Source organism: Camelus ferus, chromosome 9 (assembly GCF_009834535.1).
Source record: "Camelus ferus isolate YT-003-E chromosome 9, BCGSAC_Cfer_1.0, whole genome shotgun sequence".
Lineage (NCBI taxonomy): Eukaryota > Metazoa > Chordata > Mammalia > Artiodactyla > Camelidae > Camelus > Camelus ferus.
In genome coordinates this window covers 9128460-9145921 of record NC_045704.1, presented here as the reverse complement: position 1 = coordinate 9145921, position 17462 = coordinate 9128460, and the positions used below count along the sequence as shown (strand labels likewise).

The following is a 17462-nucleotide window of genomic DNA, read 5'->3' as shown; positions in this document are numbered from 1 at the left end:
TGCTGTGTGTCCGGTGTATGCAACTCTTCCTTCCCTTCCAGTTTTCGGGGTTCCCTTGGCCCCAGGCTGAAGCTCAGCTTGGGGTAGGGGAGGGCTCAGCTGTTACCAGCGTTGCCCAGGCACGGGCACCGCAGTGCCCTTGGCACGCCCCAAGTGGCACACCCCGCCTGCGTGGCCTGCTGCTCTGGACGGGGCGTAGGGCGTGGCCCCAAGGGGAGGGCGCGGGGGCGGGCAGCCGGCTGGCCTCGTCGACCCAGGAGCTTAGGTCGCCCCGGAGGCACCCCGGGCGGTGGGGGCGTGGTCTAGAGGGCCCCGCACCCTCCCGCTGCCTTCGGCGCGCCGACACAGCTACCCCTTGCTCTGTCCCGCCTCTCCCTGCGCGGCCCCGAGGTCTCGGTGGCGAGCGGAAGTGAGGAAAGCGGTCCCTGGCGACTCGGCCCGTGCGCCGGAAGTGACGCCAGGCGGGGCGGGGCTTCGAAAGTAACGCCTGCGCAGGCTTGCCGCAGGCGGGTTGACCGGGTGGGGTGCGCCGCTATTTCCGCTTCCGGTCCGTCGCCTCCTTCGGTTGCTTCCCGTCCGCTCGGCGGCTCCCCTCCCCCGCCCGGCTCTCCGCGCCCCTCCCGGGCGCCGGGGCGGCGGGGCCGTCGGCGTGCGGCCCTCCGTGCGTCTGCACGTGCGCCGAAGCGCGGCTCCGCGTCCGCCGCCTGCGGCGCGCCCCGCGACACCGAGGCCGAGCGGGGGCTGGGGGCTGCCCGCCATGACCCCCCGGAGCGCGGCGTGAGGGGGCCGAGGTGAGCGCGGGCCGGGCGCGGGCGGGGGACGCGGCCGGCGGGCGGGCGGGTGAGCTCGGACGTCTGTGACTTGTCGGCGCTGCTGGTCTCCGTGGCCTTTGTGTCTGTGCCCTGGCAGCCTGGACTGCTCGCGGCTTCCCGTCTCTCCCGTGTCTGTCTGACTGTGTCAGCGACTCTGTCTCCCGCGGGCCTCCGCCTGGGCCTCGGTGGTGCTCGTGTCTCTGTCCTTTTGGGTGTTTTTACAAAGCTCCTGTCCGCATGTGTCCATCCTGGGTCTAGTTCTGCCTTTCTGTCACGTCTCGGTGTCTGGTGGTCAGGATTAATGTTCGTGTCTCAGTTCTCCAGATGTCCCCAGCCACCTCTCCCTCTGCTCGTCTTCCTGTCTCATTTTTGTCCTGGTACCCATCTTTTCCAGCCCCGAGGCCCTCAGCGGGTCTGTTGCTTGGTCTAGGATCTGCCCCTTCCCCCAGGTTCTTGGGTTTATGTATTGAAGGACCCGGCTGTGGAATCAGCGGCCCACTTTTTGCTAACATACAATATTTTTCAGATGACTTATCTTCAAAGCTTAATTTCCTAGTTTTTAAAAGCAGAGTATGCAACAGTTCCTACATAATAGGGCCGCTGTGCCTGTTAACACAGGTGGTGCTTGTGGCTAACTGGCCCGTAGTAACTGTGTTAACTGCTGGGAGCTCTGGTTTCCATAATCACTTAGATTTTTTTTTTTGTCCTGCACAGTAAACACTTGATGTCAGTCATCTGAGTACCGCTTGGAGAATTTTGTCATGTTATTTGTCTTTTATTTAATCTTTTTGAGTCAGCAACTTAAAAACTTAGTCTTGTTCTAAGCAGTTATCTGTGAAGTCTTAGCTTTGTTGTGGTAGTTGAATGTTTTTTTCTAATGCACTTTAATATAAAAACACGGCGTTAAGGTAGCGTGTCTTCTGATGCCACCCTTTTGGAAATGTCCTTTTTTTTCTCTGATGGTAACAGCAGCCAGTGGTGTTGAGCGTACACTGTCTGTGGGGCGCCGTGCCAGGCACGCTGTGTGCCCACTGTGTTTAATCGGCAAGCTTGCCAGGTAGGAGTGTTTCCCTTCATTTCAGAGTTGAGCAGACTGACTGTCAAGGAGGCCAGAACTTGGACCTAAATCTTGTGTTCCTTCCAGGATAATCCATTTTTCTTACTTCTCATTCCTAGGTTACTGCTGCTGTTTGTTTCAGGGCCTCCGTTTTGTCTCTCCATCTGCCTCCTTGTCTTCCCCCGTTTCTTTCTCTGTGTCTTGTGTCTTTTGTCTGCCCAGGCTTCTCTGTGCCTCTTTTTTTCTCCTCTTTCCTCTTCCTCTCAGTCTTCTCTGTATTTGTTACCTCAGCTTTTTGGGTTAGTGTGTCCGGCTGGGCACCCTGGCCATCTCTTTCCAACTGTTCACATCTGTCTCCAAGTGCCCGGCTGTCCTGAGTTCAAGGCAGGGGCCTGCCGCCTCCCCTGGGGTTCAGGTCGTGGGAGGTCTCAGCAGATCTCTGTCCGCGGGGGAGTGGCAGTGGTCTGTGGTGGTCAGAGCCGGCTCTGGAACCAGGCTGCTTGAGGGGTGAGGCCTGTGTCCCAGAGCGAGGGAGTCAACCACTCTGTGCTTCAGTTTCCTCTCCTGTGAGGGGTCTGACTCATGGAGCTGTGGAGATGAACTGTTACCGTGTGTAAGGCACTCAGAAGCACACCTGGCCCAGGGAACGAGCTGTGTGAGTACTTCCTGTGACTGGCCTCATTTGCCAGCCCTTCTTCTGTTTCTTTCCCATTACCCTCCTCTCGGCAGAGGTTAACTTGGAGCCCAGGCTGGCCTGGGGTTGAGTTTGCGCCGCCTTGCCTAGTCTGTGACCTTGGCTGGGTTATTTAACCTTCACCAGCCCCTGTCTCTTCATCTATTAGAGCCCCGCCCGCAGTGTTAAATGAGATAATGGACATCTCTTGCTCCTTGAGCTCCTGGCTAGGGCCCAGCCAGTGGGCTGTGCTGTTCTTTATCTCTCCTCCCCTGAGCCTCCCCAACCCTTGGGACACCCTGTGCCCCTGGCTTCCCCCTCCCGCTCATCTCTGCTCCCTTCACTGGCCTCCTCCCTGTGTGTCCTTGTTCTGCAGTGGATTTGGCCCCCTCACCCCTGCTCCTGAGGTCTTTCCTGCCCTCCCTCCTTCCCTTCCTTCCTGCACTGGTTTATTGAATGGCTCTTCCGGGCCAACTGCTCTGATGGGAAAAGCCACGTCCAGGCAGACGTGGTCTCTGCCCCCATGGGGCTCTTGGGTCGGCCTCAGCCGCAGGATGAGACAAATGAGTGGAAAATCATGGGGGTGACTGAATCTACTGACAAGTCCACCCCTGGGTGGGGAGCAGCGACGGCGGTTTTGGGGTGTTTCAGGGCTGGGAGGTTTATGCGGAGCCCTATGGGTGAGTGGGAGTGCCCTGGTGAGAGGGTGAGGAAGGGCAGGCTGACCGACCACGCGGTTGTCTGGATTACTGTACGAAACCCCATCTCAGAGGAGAAAGCTGTGGTGCGGGAGTTGCCGGGCTGGGAACTGTTGACCTGGGGTGTACCCTCTGTGGGCCTGTGACCCGCCACTGCGTGCCTCGCTGAGTGGGGGCCCCGAGCAGGAAGGAGCTGGGCACATTTGAGGAACTGAAAATGGATGGGGTGATGAAGGTGGAGGTTGACAAGGGCCAGGGTTGGGACCTCGGCCTGGACCTGCAGGTGGCGGGGAGTGCCACGAGGGCTGGGTTCGGGCTGGGTGGCTGCAGGTCCTGCTTGTGTTTCTAAACGTCTTCTTCCCTCCTCAGATGCGGTGACCTGCCAGCCCCTGCCGCGGCCTGCCTCCTCCAGTCGCCCCATTTCTGCACGCCCTGGGGGGCCCGCCCCCCCTCCCCCCACTGCTGGGAGCCATGTCGACCTCCTCGCTGCGGCGCCAGATGAAGAACATCGTCCACAACTACTCGGAGGCCGAGATCAAGGTCCGTGAAGCCACGAGCAACGACCCCTGGGGCCCGTCCAGCTCCCTCATGTCTGAGATCGCTGACCTCACCTACAACGTGGTGGCCTTCTCGGAGATCATGAGCATGATCTGGAAGCGGCTCAACGACCACGGCAAGAACTGGCGACACGTGTACAAGGTCAGTGCTGGGCTGGGCCTGGGCGGCGCCGGGCTCGGGTGGACGGGCGTGCGCCAGTGCGTCCCCCTTTCCCGCTTCCCAGAGGAGCTGGAGCTGTGCGCCTCTGTGTGAAAAATCTCTTGTTCTGTGAGGGCCACAAATGTAATGTTTTAAGAATTTTGAGCTTTGTGGCTTTTGAAGAAGTGGCATGTTCACAGGGCTGATCTATGTAGAGGGTCATAGTGGGTGCCCAGCGTCCACCCCTCTGCGCCCAGAGCCCAGTTCCCTCTCGGAGGCAGCTGGGTCCCAGCTCTGTCCTCCTCTGCGGGGATCTGTGCACGTAGTTCCAGGACAGTGGGGAGCACCAGGGCCTTTTGGGGAGCCACAGTGGTTACGTGGCTGTACGCAGTTACCAGAACTCAAAACTGCACATAAAAAAGAGTAAATCTTACTATCTGTAAGTTATACTGCAGTTTTAAAAGGAAAGCAAGACTGTCTCAGAGATCGTTCCCATTAGAACGAAAAAAGATGTCACTTTGTTTTTATTTATTTTAAAAAATTGTGTGTGTGGGGTGGTAATTAGGTATATTTATTTTAATGGAGGTACTGGGGATTGACCCCAGGGCCTTGTGCATGCTAAGCATGCGCTCCAGCACTTAAGCTATACCCCCTCCCCCCTATTTTTAAAACAGTTGTGTAACTGTTTCAAATGGGTTGATCACAGTTGATGTCACCAGCTACCTGGTGATGGATTTCTGAGCGGTCTGCAGTATCTTGCTTTTACAAACAAGACTGCTGTGAATATCTGTGTATATTTGCCATTTTCTAGAACTGGAGTTTCTGGGTTAGTGTGTGCCATTCTGATCAGTGTGGTTAAAGTGGCCCTAGTGATACCGGACCCGCCCTAAGCCAGTGAGCAGACGGACATGCCACAGCCTCTGGGCAACGGGAGCTTGGTTTCAGGCGGCGCTCAGTGGGTGGTTTTCCTGTGTGACTGTTGTGCTGGGGACTTGGGGCTGGGTGTCCCCATCTTGGGTCAAGAAGTGGCAGAGGGCATGGCCTGAGGCAGAGGACCAGGCCACACTCCCAGCAGTGTGGCCTTGGGCTAGCCCTGGGGCCTCCCTCTGTGTGAGAGTCAGATGGACGTCTGAGGCCAAGGCTGGCGAGTCAGGCCCGCAGGTGTTGGCGAGTCCTTTGGGTGCTGTTTCTTCAGTAAATGGTGGTTGAGGGCCTGCTCTGTGTGTGGTGCTGGGCAAGGCGGGTGGACCCTGGGCTTGCGGACTGGACTGGAGTCTGTGCTGACTGGGCACTCTGTCCCTTGGAGACAGGGTGGTTCTCTCGATTCCAAGACCAGGAGAGGTCCCGCTGCTTTGGGTTGTCTGGTCCTGGTGGAGACTTGAGGCCCGTTCGCCCTGGCTCTTTCACGCCCCTCCCTCCAGACCAGGCTTGGGGCTCTGATCTGATGGAGTCATTGTTGAGTCAGTCATCCCATCACATCTCGCTGTGAAGGGAAAGGGCAGGGAGCTGGGGAGCCTTGTGGCGGCGGGGATGGAGGGGCCTGGATGGCTTGGACCTGGGATGGAAGCTTTGTGGGGCTGGGGGACGGGGGTGTGAGGGGAGGGCAGGTTCTGGGGAAGTGCTGCTGTAGGCGGAGAGCTGTGGAGGTGCTTCTTCAGGTGAGGAAACTGAGGCACAAAGGCTCAGGCCGCCAGGATGTGCTGGGCTGAGAGCCGAGCCCCCGAGCCAACCCTGGGCTGTGTCACTCAACTTCTCTGAGGCACACAGGGTCTCAATCTTTATTTTCTAAAAAGGGTCAGCGGACCCAAGCCTTTGGCCAGATCTGGCCTCCTGCCCAGCCGTCTCTGTAAATAAAGCTTCATCTCCTGCAGCCACGGTGAGGGTCGAGCTGTCAGGACTGGGACCGCAGGCCCGAGGAGCTGGGATATTATCACTTGGCCTTTTACAGGGGAGTTTGCTGATCCCTGTTGGAAACTGTCAGTTGCATTCTGACGTCCTACGACGTCCTGGACCAGGCTGTTTTGAAAACGAGCAGGGACAGGTTTAAAAACTGTTATATTTTCTGTTGAGGGACAGGTCACGTGTGCCTGCCTCCCAGATGGAGATGGGGGACATTTGCCCCGCGGGCGCCATGCCCTGCTGGCTGGCTGCTGAGATTGTTCTAGAACTTTGTGACCAGGGCTCTTGTATAGCGCGTGGTCCTCGGCGCCTGCTTCCTTTGTGTCTGGGAGGTTGGCAGGCGTGGCAGGCGTAGCAGGTGCCCACTTACTTACGCTGCTGTGGGTGGTGGTCCTGGCATCCGACCACCACGGCTCTTTCGTGGGCGTCTCACCCTTGCTGAGTGTTTGGGTTCTTCCTACGTTCACAATGTTTTCAGCTGCAATTCCAAAGTCCCCTGAACTCTGAAAATGAAAGTTTTTAAAACTCCTTTGGCGACAGGGTCCTATCTGCACAGTGGGGAGTTGGTTTATCTGGTGTTTGTTGGTCCCGTGCAGCGACACTGTTGGTATTGCCTTCCTCTGGGGACTTCCGTTACACGTGGCGTGTGCAGTCTCTCTGGTCTGAACTTGGGAGTGTTCTGAATTACAAAACATCTGGCCCAGGACTTGGTGAAGTCTGCCTTCCTCACGCAGGTGTGATTTTGCTTCTTAACTTTCTTCTCTGAGGCGTAAACACCTCTGGGTCAGCTAAAGACTAATCTCCAGTGAGCGAGATGACTACTGCTAACCTACCTCGGAGGCTGCATCCAGGGGAGATTCTGATGACCCCCAGTGGGGTTCCCTGGTGAATTCCTGAGCTGTGTTCCCGAGCTTACCAGGGCTGCCCACTGTTTTGTTCCACTGTAGACTTGGGAGCCCTGGTGGCTCTGGGAGATTCTGCAAAATAAGGTATGCCCTTTTCCCGAGGGTGGTGGCCATGGCCTCCTGCAGAGCCGTGACCCCTGACTCCAGACCGCCTGGAATCTGAGCTCTGAGACCACAAAGAAAGACCCTGCCTGGGTTGGAGTAGGTGTTTCCCATTTAATTTTAACTTGTTGGAAAGGGTATTTATTCACGTGTTGTAAAATGCAGACAATGCGCTGTGTGTCCTTCCCCAGAGCCCCCGGCCCCATGGGCCTAGCGCCTCCCTCCTGACATCACCATCTTCAGGTTGTCCTGTGTCGGTGTGAGGTTTTACGCTTAAGATGACACATTTCATTTTAGTTTTTCCTTTTTTTAATTTTTAAAAAATTTTTTAGTTTTTAACATTTTTTTTACTGAGGTATAGTCAGTTTACAATGTGTCAATTTCCAGTGTAGAGCACAATTTTTCAGTTGTATATGAATATACATACGTTCATTGTCGCATTCTTTTTCACTGAGAGCTACCACATGAAACTCTTTTTTTTTAGATTGAAGTACAGTCATTTACAATGTGTCAGTTTCTGGTGTACAGCACAGTGTCCCAGTCATGCAGATGCATACATATATTCGTTTTCATAATTTTTCCGTTAAGGGTTATTACAAGATATTGAGCATAGATAGTTCCCTGTGCTATATAGAAGAAACTTAAAAATAAGTCTTATTTACATATAGTGGCTAACATTGGTAAATATCAAACCCCCAAATTTATCCCGTCCCACCCCCTTTCCCTGGTAAGCATAAGATTGTTTATTGTGTGAGTCTGTGTTTGTTTTGTAGGTGAGTGCATTAGTGTCCTTTTTTCTCTTTTTTTAGCTTTCACATATGAATGATATCATATGGTATTTTTCTTTCTGGCTTACTTCACTTAGAATGACGATCTCCAGGTCCATCCATGTTGCTGTAAATGGCATTATTTTATTCTTTTTTGTGGCTGAGTAGTATTCCATTGTGTAAATATTCCACTACTTCTTGATCCAGCCATCTGTCGATGGACACTCAGGTCGCTTCCCTGTCGTGGCTACTGTACATAGTGCTGCTGTGAACACTGGGGTGCAGGTGTCTTTTCAAATTAGTTTTCTCTGAATATACGCCCAGGAGTGGGACTGCTGGATCATACGGTAAGTCTGTTTTCAGTCTTCTGAGGGACCCCCGTACTGTCCCCCACAGTGGCCGCACCAAGCTGCATCCTCATCAGCGGTGCAGGAGGGCTCCCTTTCCCCACAGCCTCTCCAGCATGTGTTGTTTGTGGACTTTTTAATGGTGGCCATTCTGACTGGTGGGAGGTGATACCTCCTTGTAGTTTTGATTTGCATTTCTCTGATAATTAGTGATAAGATGACACATTTCAAACGTCCAGAACACGAGGGAGGCAGTTGGACGTGGCTGGGTACGCCTGACTGTGCTCTAACCAGTGAGCTTTTTGGCCGTGCTGTTTAGGTCCTGATCTTCAGGGATCAGATGCAGGGTGGGCGCCCCGCAGTGACCGCGGGTGGCTGCGGTGATGCGGCTGCCTCCCTGGCTTCCCTGGGGTCTGACGAGGGACACGTAGGTCCCGCCGTGCGGTTCACCCTCTTAAAGTGCACAGCTCGGGCGGTAAGCATGTCCCCAGTGTTGTGCAGCCGTCACCACCATCTAGTTCCAGGCAGTCTTTCTCAGCCCAGAGACCCTGGTCGCTTTGTGCGTCACCCCGGCTCTCTGCGCTCCGATTTGCTGTCTGGGCGTTGCCTGTCAGTGGACTTGTGCACGCTGCTCTTTGGGGCCCGGCTCCTGCTGCTTTCAGGGTCTATCTAGGTGGCACTCGTGCCGGGGCTTCCTTCCTTCCTTGGCAGTGTAGCCCCTGAATGGGGCCAGGGCCGGAGTGACAGCGTGTCCGCCCGCAGGCCATGACGCTGATGGAGTACCTCATCAAGACCGGCTCGGAGCGCGTGTCGCAGCAGTGCAAGGAGAACATGTACGCCGTGCAGACGCTGAAAGACTTCCAGTACGTGGACCGCGATGGCAAGGACCAAGGCGTGAACGTGCGCGAGAAGGCCAAGCAGCTGGTGGCCCTGCTGCGCGACGAGGACCGACTGCGGGAGGAGCGCGCCCATGCGCTCAAGACCAAGGAGAAGCTGGCGCAGACCGCCACGGGTGAGGCCTCCGCGTGCCCTCTGCTCCCCCTACGGGCCCTGGGGCTGAGCAGTGTTGCTCCGCTTCCCCCGAGCTCTGCCTGCCCTGCGCCCCCGGCAGGTGCACCCGCAGTGCCTCACGCTGCAGCCTGACGTGGGGGAGTGTGCTCCGTCGAGGCAGGGGGTGCCGAGCAGTGGGCTGGAGGGTCCTGGAGTTGTAGAAAGGCCCTCGTAGTGCCAGCTGCCTTTGGTGGGTGGCATACAGGAATTGAAGAAGACAAGTTAAAGTAGAGGAAATAGAAAGTCAGGATGTGTCCACGTGATGAGGTCCAGCTCTGTCTTAGGAACTTTTAAGTTTTGTAGATGGTGTGCAGGTCCTGAGCGGTGTGCGGAGGGAGAGGTGTTCTGTCCTTGGACCAGGTGTGTGTCACAGTAGAACCATTCCAGAGGTGGCGTGAGTGTGGCCTGAAGCCGTCAGCAGGTTTGAGGCAAGAAGGGCAAAGGTCGAATTTATTGCCAAGAGGTGCCTGGCAGCTCACAGACAGGCAGGGAAGGCAGGAGTGTAGGAGGCCTGGCAGGTTTACGAGCAGTGGGACGTGAGGGTCAGGATGGAGAGAAGTGAGGTGGAGAGTGTCAGGAAGGAGTTTGCCCCCTATGGGGAGGGCTGGTGCTCCATCCTTGTCTGTTCTCCCTCCATCCTTTCCTCATCCACCCTGGCCTTGTCCCAGCCATGCAGGGGACAGGGTGGGGGCCAGGCTCGCAGCTTCTCCGCCTAACGTCCAGCCCTGGTCCCTGCCAGAGCTGCAGTTCTGACCAGCCCTGAAGACTGAGGCCCCAGGCTCCCCACCTGGGGCTGCTGGGAGGGCCCGAGACACTCAGGGAGTCCCTGGTTCCATAGGGCAGGAGCTCAGGTCACAGGCTCAGAGGTGCCTCAGGGCCCTACTTTTGCTCCTGGGCCAGTGGGACCATCCTTCCCGGTCCCCATCCTTCCTTGGGTGGGGCTGCCTCCCCCCCTCCCTAGGGCTTGAGAAACCCCCTTTAGAGGTGCTCTGCACAACACACCGCCCTCCCGCCCAGGGAACCTGGGGTCTGGGTCCCACCCAGAGAGAGGGAGAGGGAGAGGGAGAGGGAAAGGGAGGGCCCAGCCCCAGGAGAGTTGGGGCATCCTGGGCTCTGCCAGCCGGGCCGCGGAAACCCGCTGCCTGGGCCCTGGGCTTTCCCTCACCGCCTCCTGCCTCAGCGTGTGTGTCCTCGCAGCCTCCTCAGCCGCCGTGGGCTCGGGGCCCCCGCCCGAGGCAGAGCAGGCCTGGCCGCAGAGCAGCGGGGAGGAGGAGCTGCAGCTCCAGCTGGCTCTGGCCATGAGCAAGGAGGAGGCTGACCAGGTAGGGCCGGGCGGGCCAGGTCGGGGTGGAGGGGGTTGACTTTTGTTCTGCCATCCGTCTCCACGCCCCTCCTTCTCCAGCCTCCATCTCTCCGACTCCTCTCTCCCTGCCCTCTGCTCGCCCTCTGGCCCCCTTCTCTCTGGGTGCTTGTCCGGCCTGGCCCCTGCTTATTCAGCTCCGGCTGCACACCCCAGGCTTGTCTCTGCCTGTCGTTGACCAATTTGGGGACTGTGTCTCACCGGCTTGGTCTCTGTCCTTGTGTGTGGGCGTCTCTCTCTCTCTACCCTCCCTGTCGCCTGCGCCCCGCCCCTCACGCTGTCTCTCCCCCAGCCCCCGTCCTGCGGCCCCGAGGATGACGTCCAGCTTCAGCTGGCCCTTAGTTTGAGCCGCGAGGAGCACGATAAGGTCAGAGCAGCCTCTCGTCCTGCAGCTTCCCTAAGGCCCTCCCAGGTCCCCGCCGCCTCTCACCTTCCCGAAGGGCCCCCCGCACTTCACACGGCACCACTTTTGCTGGGTCCCTGTGTCAGGCGGGTGCCCAGACGGATGCCCCAGACGTGAAGCAGATGCCTCGTAGCTGCTCCAGGCAGCAAGGGGCCCTTCCTCTGTCTCCGTCGCAGCCCAGGGCTTCCTTCCCCACCTGCGCCTGGTGCGTCCCAAGCCTGTTAGAGCCACGCTGGGCCACGTGATCCTCACGTCTCTGTTCCCCACTGGCCGCCCTGTGACCCACCCTCCCCGTCCCACACATCGTCCGCATCCCATTTTAATTTTCAGTCACTTTTTTCTGGGTGGGAGGGGGTTCTTGGGGGCTGCCCCAGCACTCAGATTCTGACCCGTCTGCTCCTTCTGGGACCCATCCAGGAGGAGCGAATCCGGCGTGGGGACGACCTGAGGCTGCAGATGGCCATAGAGGAGAGCAAGAGGGAGACGGCTGGCCAGGAGGAGGTGAGCGTCACGCCTGCCCTCCTTGGCACCGTTGTTCGCCTCGGCTCAGGGTTGGGGTCATTCCCATGGCTTCCTGACCGGGGCTGCAGGTAGCTCGTGGCTGGCGGATTGGCCATAGTGGGGCTGGCTTGGTACATAGCCTGTTTGGGCCAGCCTTGGCCAGAGGTCTTACCAGCGCCTGATGCAGCCCCGAAGGGTCCCGGCCCTGTTCCCTTCCTCCGGGGGAGGGTGGTGCAGGTGGGGAACATCTAGAGAGAGCTGCCCCCTGCACCCAGGACACAGATTGGGGAGTGTGTGTGCGTGCTCGTGTGCTGGGCGGCCTGGAGCACAGTGAAGCTTGTTCAGTGTGGTGTGGGAGGTCCAGCCCACCAGTTCCGCAAGGGCTTCTGGAGGGCAGAAGGGCAGGTGCGGGGACAGGAGGTGTGGCTTTGGCCTTTGTCCTCAGTCCTTCAGGGGCTGGTCAGAGGCCCTGGGGCAAGGTGGGAGGGGGACAGAGTGGAGGGTACCAGAGGATCAGGTGGCCAGGCGTCTGCCTCCTCCTGTCCTCTTTCCGGACACTCAGTCCCCTGACCGTGGGTCTGCCTCCCCGTGACCCGGCCCCACTGCCCCTCCTGCTCTCAGGGTTGGGTCTGCCCTGCTCACTCCTCATTCTCTCTCACCGGCAGTCATCCCTCATGGATCTTGCTGACGTCTTCACGGCCCCGGCTCCTCCTCCGGCCACGGACCCCTGGGGGGCCCCAGCGCCCATGGCCGCCGCCATCCCCACGGCTGCCCCCACCTCAGACCCTTGGGGGGGACCCCCTGTCCCTCCGGCTGCTGATCCCTGGGGTGGTCCAGCCCCTACACCGGCCTCCGGGGACCCCTGGAGGCCTGCTGCCCCTGCAGGGCCCCCGGTTGACCCTTGGGGTGGGACTCAGGTCCCAGCCGCTGGAGAGGGGTCTGCTCCTGACCCATGGGGGAGCTCAGATGGTGAGTGCTGGCTGACCACTGCAGCCCCTGCATCCAGGGTGCAGGCTTGGGTATGCCCTGAGAGCAAGTGACAGGCTGCTGTGGGGGTGCTCTGGAGGGGGAGGAGCCGTAGCCAGGCCTTGGGTGATGCACTCAGTGCCCCTTACCCTGGCTGGGGGCTTCAAGGACAAGGAGGGCTTTGCCAGGAGGGGTCACTTGGGCAAAGGCCTGGCCGTGTGAAGGCCCATGGCTGGAGGGTGGGGACAAGGTGGGAGAGGCCAGCCTGAAGCCTTGGAGGTGCCTGGCCTGGCATAGGGCATGGTGGGCTTCTGGGAGCACAGGTTCAGAGGAGACAAACTCTCAAGCACAGGGCAGGTGGGGCTGCCAGCCCCTCATGTGTCTCTTTCCTCACCCAGGTGGGGTCCCCGTCAGCGGACCCCCGGCCTCTGATCCCTGGGCACCAGCCCCAGCCTTCTCAGACCCCTGGGGGGGGTCACCTGCCAAGCCCAGTACCAACGGCACCACAGGTACTGGGTGGGTGCAGTCAGGAGGGAGGGAGAGTAGAGCCCACTCTCGGGTCCGAGTGGGGAGGTGTGGGAGGCCCTGGGGAGCTGAGCAGACATCCTGACCCCCACAGGGGTTGGGGGGTTTGACACGGAGCCCGACGAGTTCTCTGACTTCGACCGACTGCGCACGGCCCTGCCGACCTCCGGGAGCAGCACTGGTGAGCCTCCCTGCCCGCCCGGCCCAGGAGACCTGTCCTCCAGGTGGGGCCGAGACCCTGCAGGGTGGATCACGGGCCCAGTACCCATCTCTTTTTTAACATCCACCCGTCTTTAAGACGACTTGTAACTTTGTGCTGAAATAATTTCAGACTTAGAGAAATGTGAAAATCGCACAAAGAATTCCTCTTCCCAGCTTCTCCAAGCGCTGCCCTCTCTGTCGCCTGGAATGTTTCTTTGCGTGCAGTGCAGACTCCCCGGCTGTTCCGTGTGTGTGTCTGAGAGCCAGGCCCTGAGCCCTTCCCTCTGGGGACTGCATCCCCCTACTCACCTGCCCACTGGTGGCCCGGGTCAGAGGTGGGCCCCCCTTGTCGGCAGAAGTTTGTCTTTGTGGTGTTGGGGGCTCTTCATGGTGTGTTTTCCCACCTCGGGTGATGGTCCCTGTGGCCCCTTTAGTTTCCTGCCTTTTCAAGGGTAGCCGATGTGACAGAAGGGAGCAGGCCTGGCCGCAGGGCCTCCTTCACCCCAGGATTCCCTCTCTCCATCTGCCCTTGGCATTCTTCAGGCCTCTTTTAAATCACGTTTCTGCATTCTTTTCCACCACTGGGAAGGATTCTTAGATCTTTGAGGAAAAAGAAAATCAGGCCTGCCTGTTGCCCAGTCTCCTGGGGTCGCTGGTTACCCTTGGGGACGGTGTGAGCTGCCCGTAAGCAGGCCCGGCCTGATGTCGCGTCACCTGCTGGGTCTGCCCTTGCTGGTCCTTCTGCGAACAGTCCCTGATCAGGAGGGTGTCGGCGGGTGTGCCTGCCTGGTGTTTTTCCTTGGCTTCACACCTGCTGGGTTTGGCTCTGGGCCCTGCCACTTGGTACTGCGGCTTCTGTTTTGGGGTCCCCAGCCTGCCCTCTGAGCCCTCTCCCCCGCTCCTTCCAGGGGAGCTGGAGCTGCTTGCTGGAGAGGTGCCTGCCCGCAGCCCTGGTGCGTTCGACATGAGTGGGGTTGGGGGCTCTCTGGCCGAGGCTGTGGGGAGCCCCCCACCTGCCACCCCAACCCCGACCCCACCCACGCGGAAGACGCCTGAGTCATTCCTGGGGCCTAACGCAGCCCTGGTCGACCTGGACTCGCTGGTGAGCCGGCCGGGCCCCACTCCGCCAGGAGCCAAGGCCTCCAACCCCTTCCTGCCAAGTGGTGAGTGGCCTCTGGAGCAGGGATGCCGGCCTGGCCCAGGCCAACCCCTGACCCGGCCCTGCTCCCCGGCCTTTCTCTCCCTGCAGGAACCCCGGCCGCTGGCCCCTCCATCACCAACCCCTTCCAGCCCACACCCCCTGCGACGCTCACTCTGAACCAGCTGCGGCTCAGCCCCGTACCCCCGGTCCCTGGAGCACCACCGACCTACATCTCTCCCCTTGGTGGGGGCCCTGGCCTGCCCCCCATGATGCCCCCGGGACCCCCAGCACCCAACACTAATCCCTTCCTCCTATAATCCAGGGCGGGAGGGGGGCTTCCCCCATTTCTGCTGCCTGGGCGACCAGTGTTGTGAGTGCATGTGAAGCGGGGGACCCCTGCCCCCACCCAGTACCCTTCCCCCTCCTGGGGCCCACTCACACTACACCCTCTTCCCACGCCCCCCACCCCACCTCCCTGAGAGAAACTGGACATGGGGGATGGGCAGGGTGCTGGCCAGAGGAAGATCCTTCCCATGGCATTAGAAGGGGGAGGGACAGCTGGGGGTCCCCCACCTACTCCCCTTCCCTCCAACTCCTGACTGGCCCCTCAATCAGTGTTTGAGCCTCCTCGTCCCCTTCCACACCCCTCGGTGAATCCTTGGTGATGATTTTGGCAACTTCGGGAATAAATGGCAATTCTCATGGGCACAGTGCTCCCAGGTTCCCCTTGGTGATTCCTGTGACCCCTGCACTGGGGGACCCAGGGCTCCGAACCCACTGGCCTCTTGGGGGCAGCTGGGAGCCAGTGCATCTCAGAAGCCTTGATTTCCCTGACCTTTTGGGTTCCATAGGCGTGCTGTGTTGGGGGTGGGTGGGTACCTGAACCCTGGTGGAGCTGGAGCCCGCGGACGGCCACTCACCTCTGGGGAAGGTCAGGCCTCTGGAGAGCTGGTGACAGTACTCGGGTGCAGGGGCTCCTGACAGGTGCTGTGCCAGTGGCCACCACGCTGAGGTGGGAGTACAGGGTTCAGTGAGATGTTGCTGAGGATGGTAAGAGTTACTGCTGAGAGACGGCATATACTCATCACATGTGCCACCACCACCATTGCCCACGTGGGCGCTGCCCTGTCCCTGGCTCTCCTTGGAACCCTGGGGCAGCCTCTGCTCATCGAGCTGAGGGATCACTAGGTCTGTGTTTTCTCTGAGCCGCCCTGAGGGAATCTGCAGACCATATGGCAAGGTGGCCCCCTGGAACACTGGCTGTTGGCTTGTTCCAGCCCCTGCAGCCCGGTGTGGGTGAAGGGGACCTCTGGGGCGCCCTACAGCACTTGTGGGGTCAGATGCCAACTGTGGTTTGTTCTCTAGCAGTTCCTTTACAACTGGCTCGGGCCCGGGAGGGGACCCTTTCCCGTGGGCTGGGGCCCCTGAGATCAGCTGGCCTTCGTTTTTTCCCAGGAGATGTCCCGGGCACTGGGTGAGGGAACAGGCAGGCGCGCACACCTAGACCCAGAGGCCAGAGGGAGCGTGGAGCTGGCCTCCAGGATGGCCCGTGCTGACTGACCCCAGCTGTGCCCCAGAGAAGCCCCCTCCCATGGTGCCTAGGGCAGACATGGGGAGGGGGTGGCTGGAGGGACTCAGGAAGAGGCCCGGCGGGTCCTTGGGGCACAGGCAGTGGGTGGTCACTGGCCCTTCTGGCAGAGAACAGGTCAGGCTGGGCTCCCTCCTGCACACCCCAGGTGACTGGAAGGTTGTCGGGGCTGGGCAGACAGAAGGAGGGGCCACCACCTTGCCTTGAGGAGGGCCAGGGCCCACAGGACCCCGCTGCTCAGCTGGTTCAGGACTCAAGGTGCCAGGAGGCCACCTCACAGGTTACTGGAGGCGTGGGCTCGTGGGTCCATCCTTGTTCAGGCCTGGGCTGTGGGAGTGAGGGGACAGCTGGGGAGGCAGCAGGGTGGCGGCTAGGGTTGGCGTGCCATCCTTGGGGGTGGTCCTGGTCACTGCCTGATGCTTGGGCTCCTGATGCTTCCTGCTCCAGTCCCCAGGGTCCCCATGGGAGGCCAGCTCCTGGCCGTGCAGGGAAAGGGGCCCCACCACCGAGGATGGGGCGGATGAACGCGACTCCGGAGGTTCAGTGAATTAAGCACACGGTGTCTCACCCTGCCTGCCTCTTAAAAGCAGAGAAAGGCAGTCACCAGCGTGTCGGCCTGCTCTAGTGGAAGGGTCAATTTAGAGGCCTGTGTTTTGGCGGTTTCCTTGTCTGTCAGAATGGAGGAGCAAACAAACAGCACCACAACCCTGCAGCAGGCAGGAGGCCGGGGCTCAGCTCGCCAGGGCCTTGTGGGCTGGCACCTTCCTCTTCAGTCCTTACAGCATGAGGTACCCTGGAGCTCCAGAACCTTGGGTCTCCTCCCAGATCCTCATTCCAGAATATTCTAGCCACCACTTCTCAATAGGAGCTGACGTCTGAGGGCGTCGTCCCCTCTGTTCCAGCACCCCCCCCCCCAGTAGGCCTGCACACTTGGTTCGTAGTGACCGGCCCCCAGCGGGGCGCGGAGCGGACGCAGCCATCCATTCCGGCCTCGGGGGCCCACTCCCCCTGAAGAGGCTCCCACGCCCGCTGTGGGTGCTGGGCAAGGTCGCGTGTGCGCCTCTGCCCGGGGCGGGGCGTCTGTCCTGGGGGCCGGGGGCTGAGGGCCGGGTTAAGGTCTAGGGTCGGGGCGGCGTGCGGGCCCGGAGCCACCAGGTGGCGCCAGAGACTGAGGCGGGCGGGCGCGGGGAGCTCGGGAGCCTCCGCCCCGCGCGCACTCACCTGCGCCTGCGCACTCACCTGCTCAGACGCGCACCTCCGCGCCGACCGCCCCGCGCCGCGCACGCTCGCGGCGTTCAGTGCCGCCCGTGCCCTGGCGGTTCTCACACGGAAGGCCCCGGGGGCCGCACAGCCCCCGTCTCAGTTGCCCCGCCTTTGCCTCTCGTTCCCTGTAGACCAGGAATGAGTTACTTCCTTCAGGACCGAGCCCCCTCTGCCGAGTGCCCGTGGGCTCCTGTGGCCCCCGCTGCGGTGCTTCCGGCCACCTCGGGACCAGCACCCCTGCGCGCCCCCCCCCCCCCGTCGCTGCAGCGTGCCCTTTCCTGGGCGAGGGGCGCCCACTTCGTAAATACAGCTCTGTCGGGGTGAGCCACGCCACCTGCGTCTCCAGAGGCGGCTCGGAGCGGGCGTGACGGACGCCCTCTGGCCTGAAATACTCCGTCTGAGGCTTTAAGAAGGGGTTGCCGGGCACCCACCCATCCCGAAGCGCAGCGCGCCCGCGCCCCAGAGACAGCCAGAGGTTCCAAAGGCGCTTTCACTGGGAAGCTGCTCT

At 60.1% G+C, this 17462-nt stretch overlaps 1 protein-coding gene and 1 long non-coding RNA gene across 5 annotated transcripts in view; one reads left to right on the top strand and one right to left on the bottom strand.

Annotated features, from left to right (window-relative positions):
• The first annotated feature begins 530 nt into the window (after positions 1 to 530).
• EPN1 (epsin 1) lies at positions 531 to 14816 on the top strand. Of its 3 annotated transcripts, XM_032487563.1 has the most exons (12): positions 532 to 791; positions 2425 to 2524; positions 3610 to 3939; positions 8719 to 8968; positions 10204 to 10328; positions 10659 to 10733; positions 11187 to 11270; positions 11936 to 12239; positions 12635 to 12745; positions 12856 to 12942; positions 13871 to 14125; positions 14212 to 14816. In XM_032487563.1, the coding sequence occupies exons 3-12, from the start codon at positions 3712 to 3714 to the stop codon at positions 14418 to 14420; spliced, it is 1728 nt and encodes a 575-aa protein (XP_032343454.1). In that variant the 5' UTR covers positions 532 to 791; positions 2425 to 2524; positions 3610 to 3711; the 3' UTR covers positions 14421 to 14816. The 3 variants fall into 3 exon arrangements, with proteins under 3 accessions (XP_032343455.1, XP_032343454.1, XP_032343453.1); XM_032487562.1 differs by lacking the exon at positions 2425 to 2524; XM_032487564.1 differs by lacking the exons at positions 2425 to 2524; positions 10659 to 10733 and having other exon boundaries at positions 531 to 791.
• LOC116665994 overlaps positions 13442 to 17462 on the bottom strand; it is a 33769-nt gene continuing 29748 nt past the window's right edge. The window contains exons 3-5 of one of the 2 annotated variants that reach the window (XR_004322844.1): positions 16931 to 17079; positions 15024 to 15144; positions 13442 to 13562 (exon numbers count right to left, since the gene is read on the bottom strand). This is a non-coding gene — a long non-coding RNA (uncharacterized LOC116665994). Of the gene's footprint in view, positions 13563 to 15023; positions 15145 to 15303; positions 17080 to 17462 lie in introns of those variants that run through there. The other variant, XR_004322843.1, reaches the window with a different exon arrangement.

Excerpts from the sequence above, each read along its gene's own strand:
- EPN1 (XM_032487562.1), top strand. The coding sequence starts at position 3,712 with ATGTCGACCTCCTCGCTGCGGCGCCAGATGAAGAACATCGTCCACAAC. Across the intron at positions 11,271-11,935 it reads AGACGGCTGGCCAGGAGGAG|TCATCCCTCATGGATCTTGC; the intron begins GTGAGCGTCACG and ends TCTCACCGGCAG. Across the intron at positions 12,746-12,855 it reads CAGTACCAACGGCACCACAG|GGGTTGGGGGGTTTGACACG; the intron begins GTACTGGGTGGG and ends TGACCCCCACAG.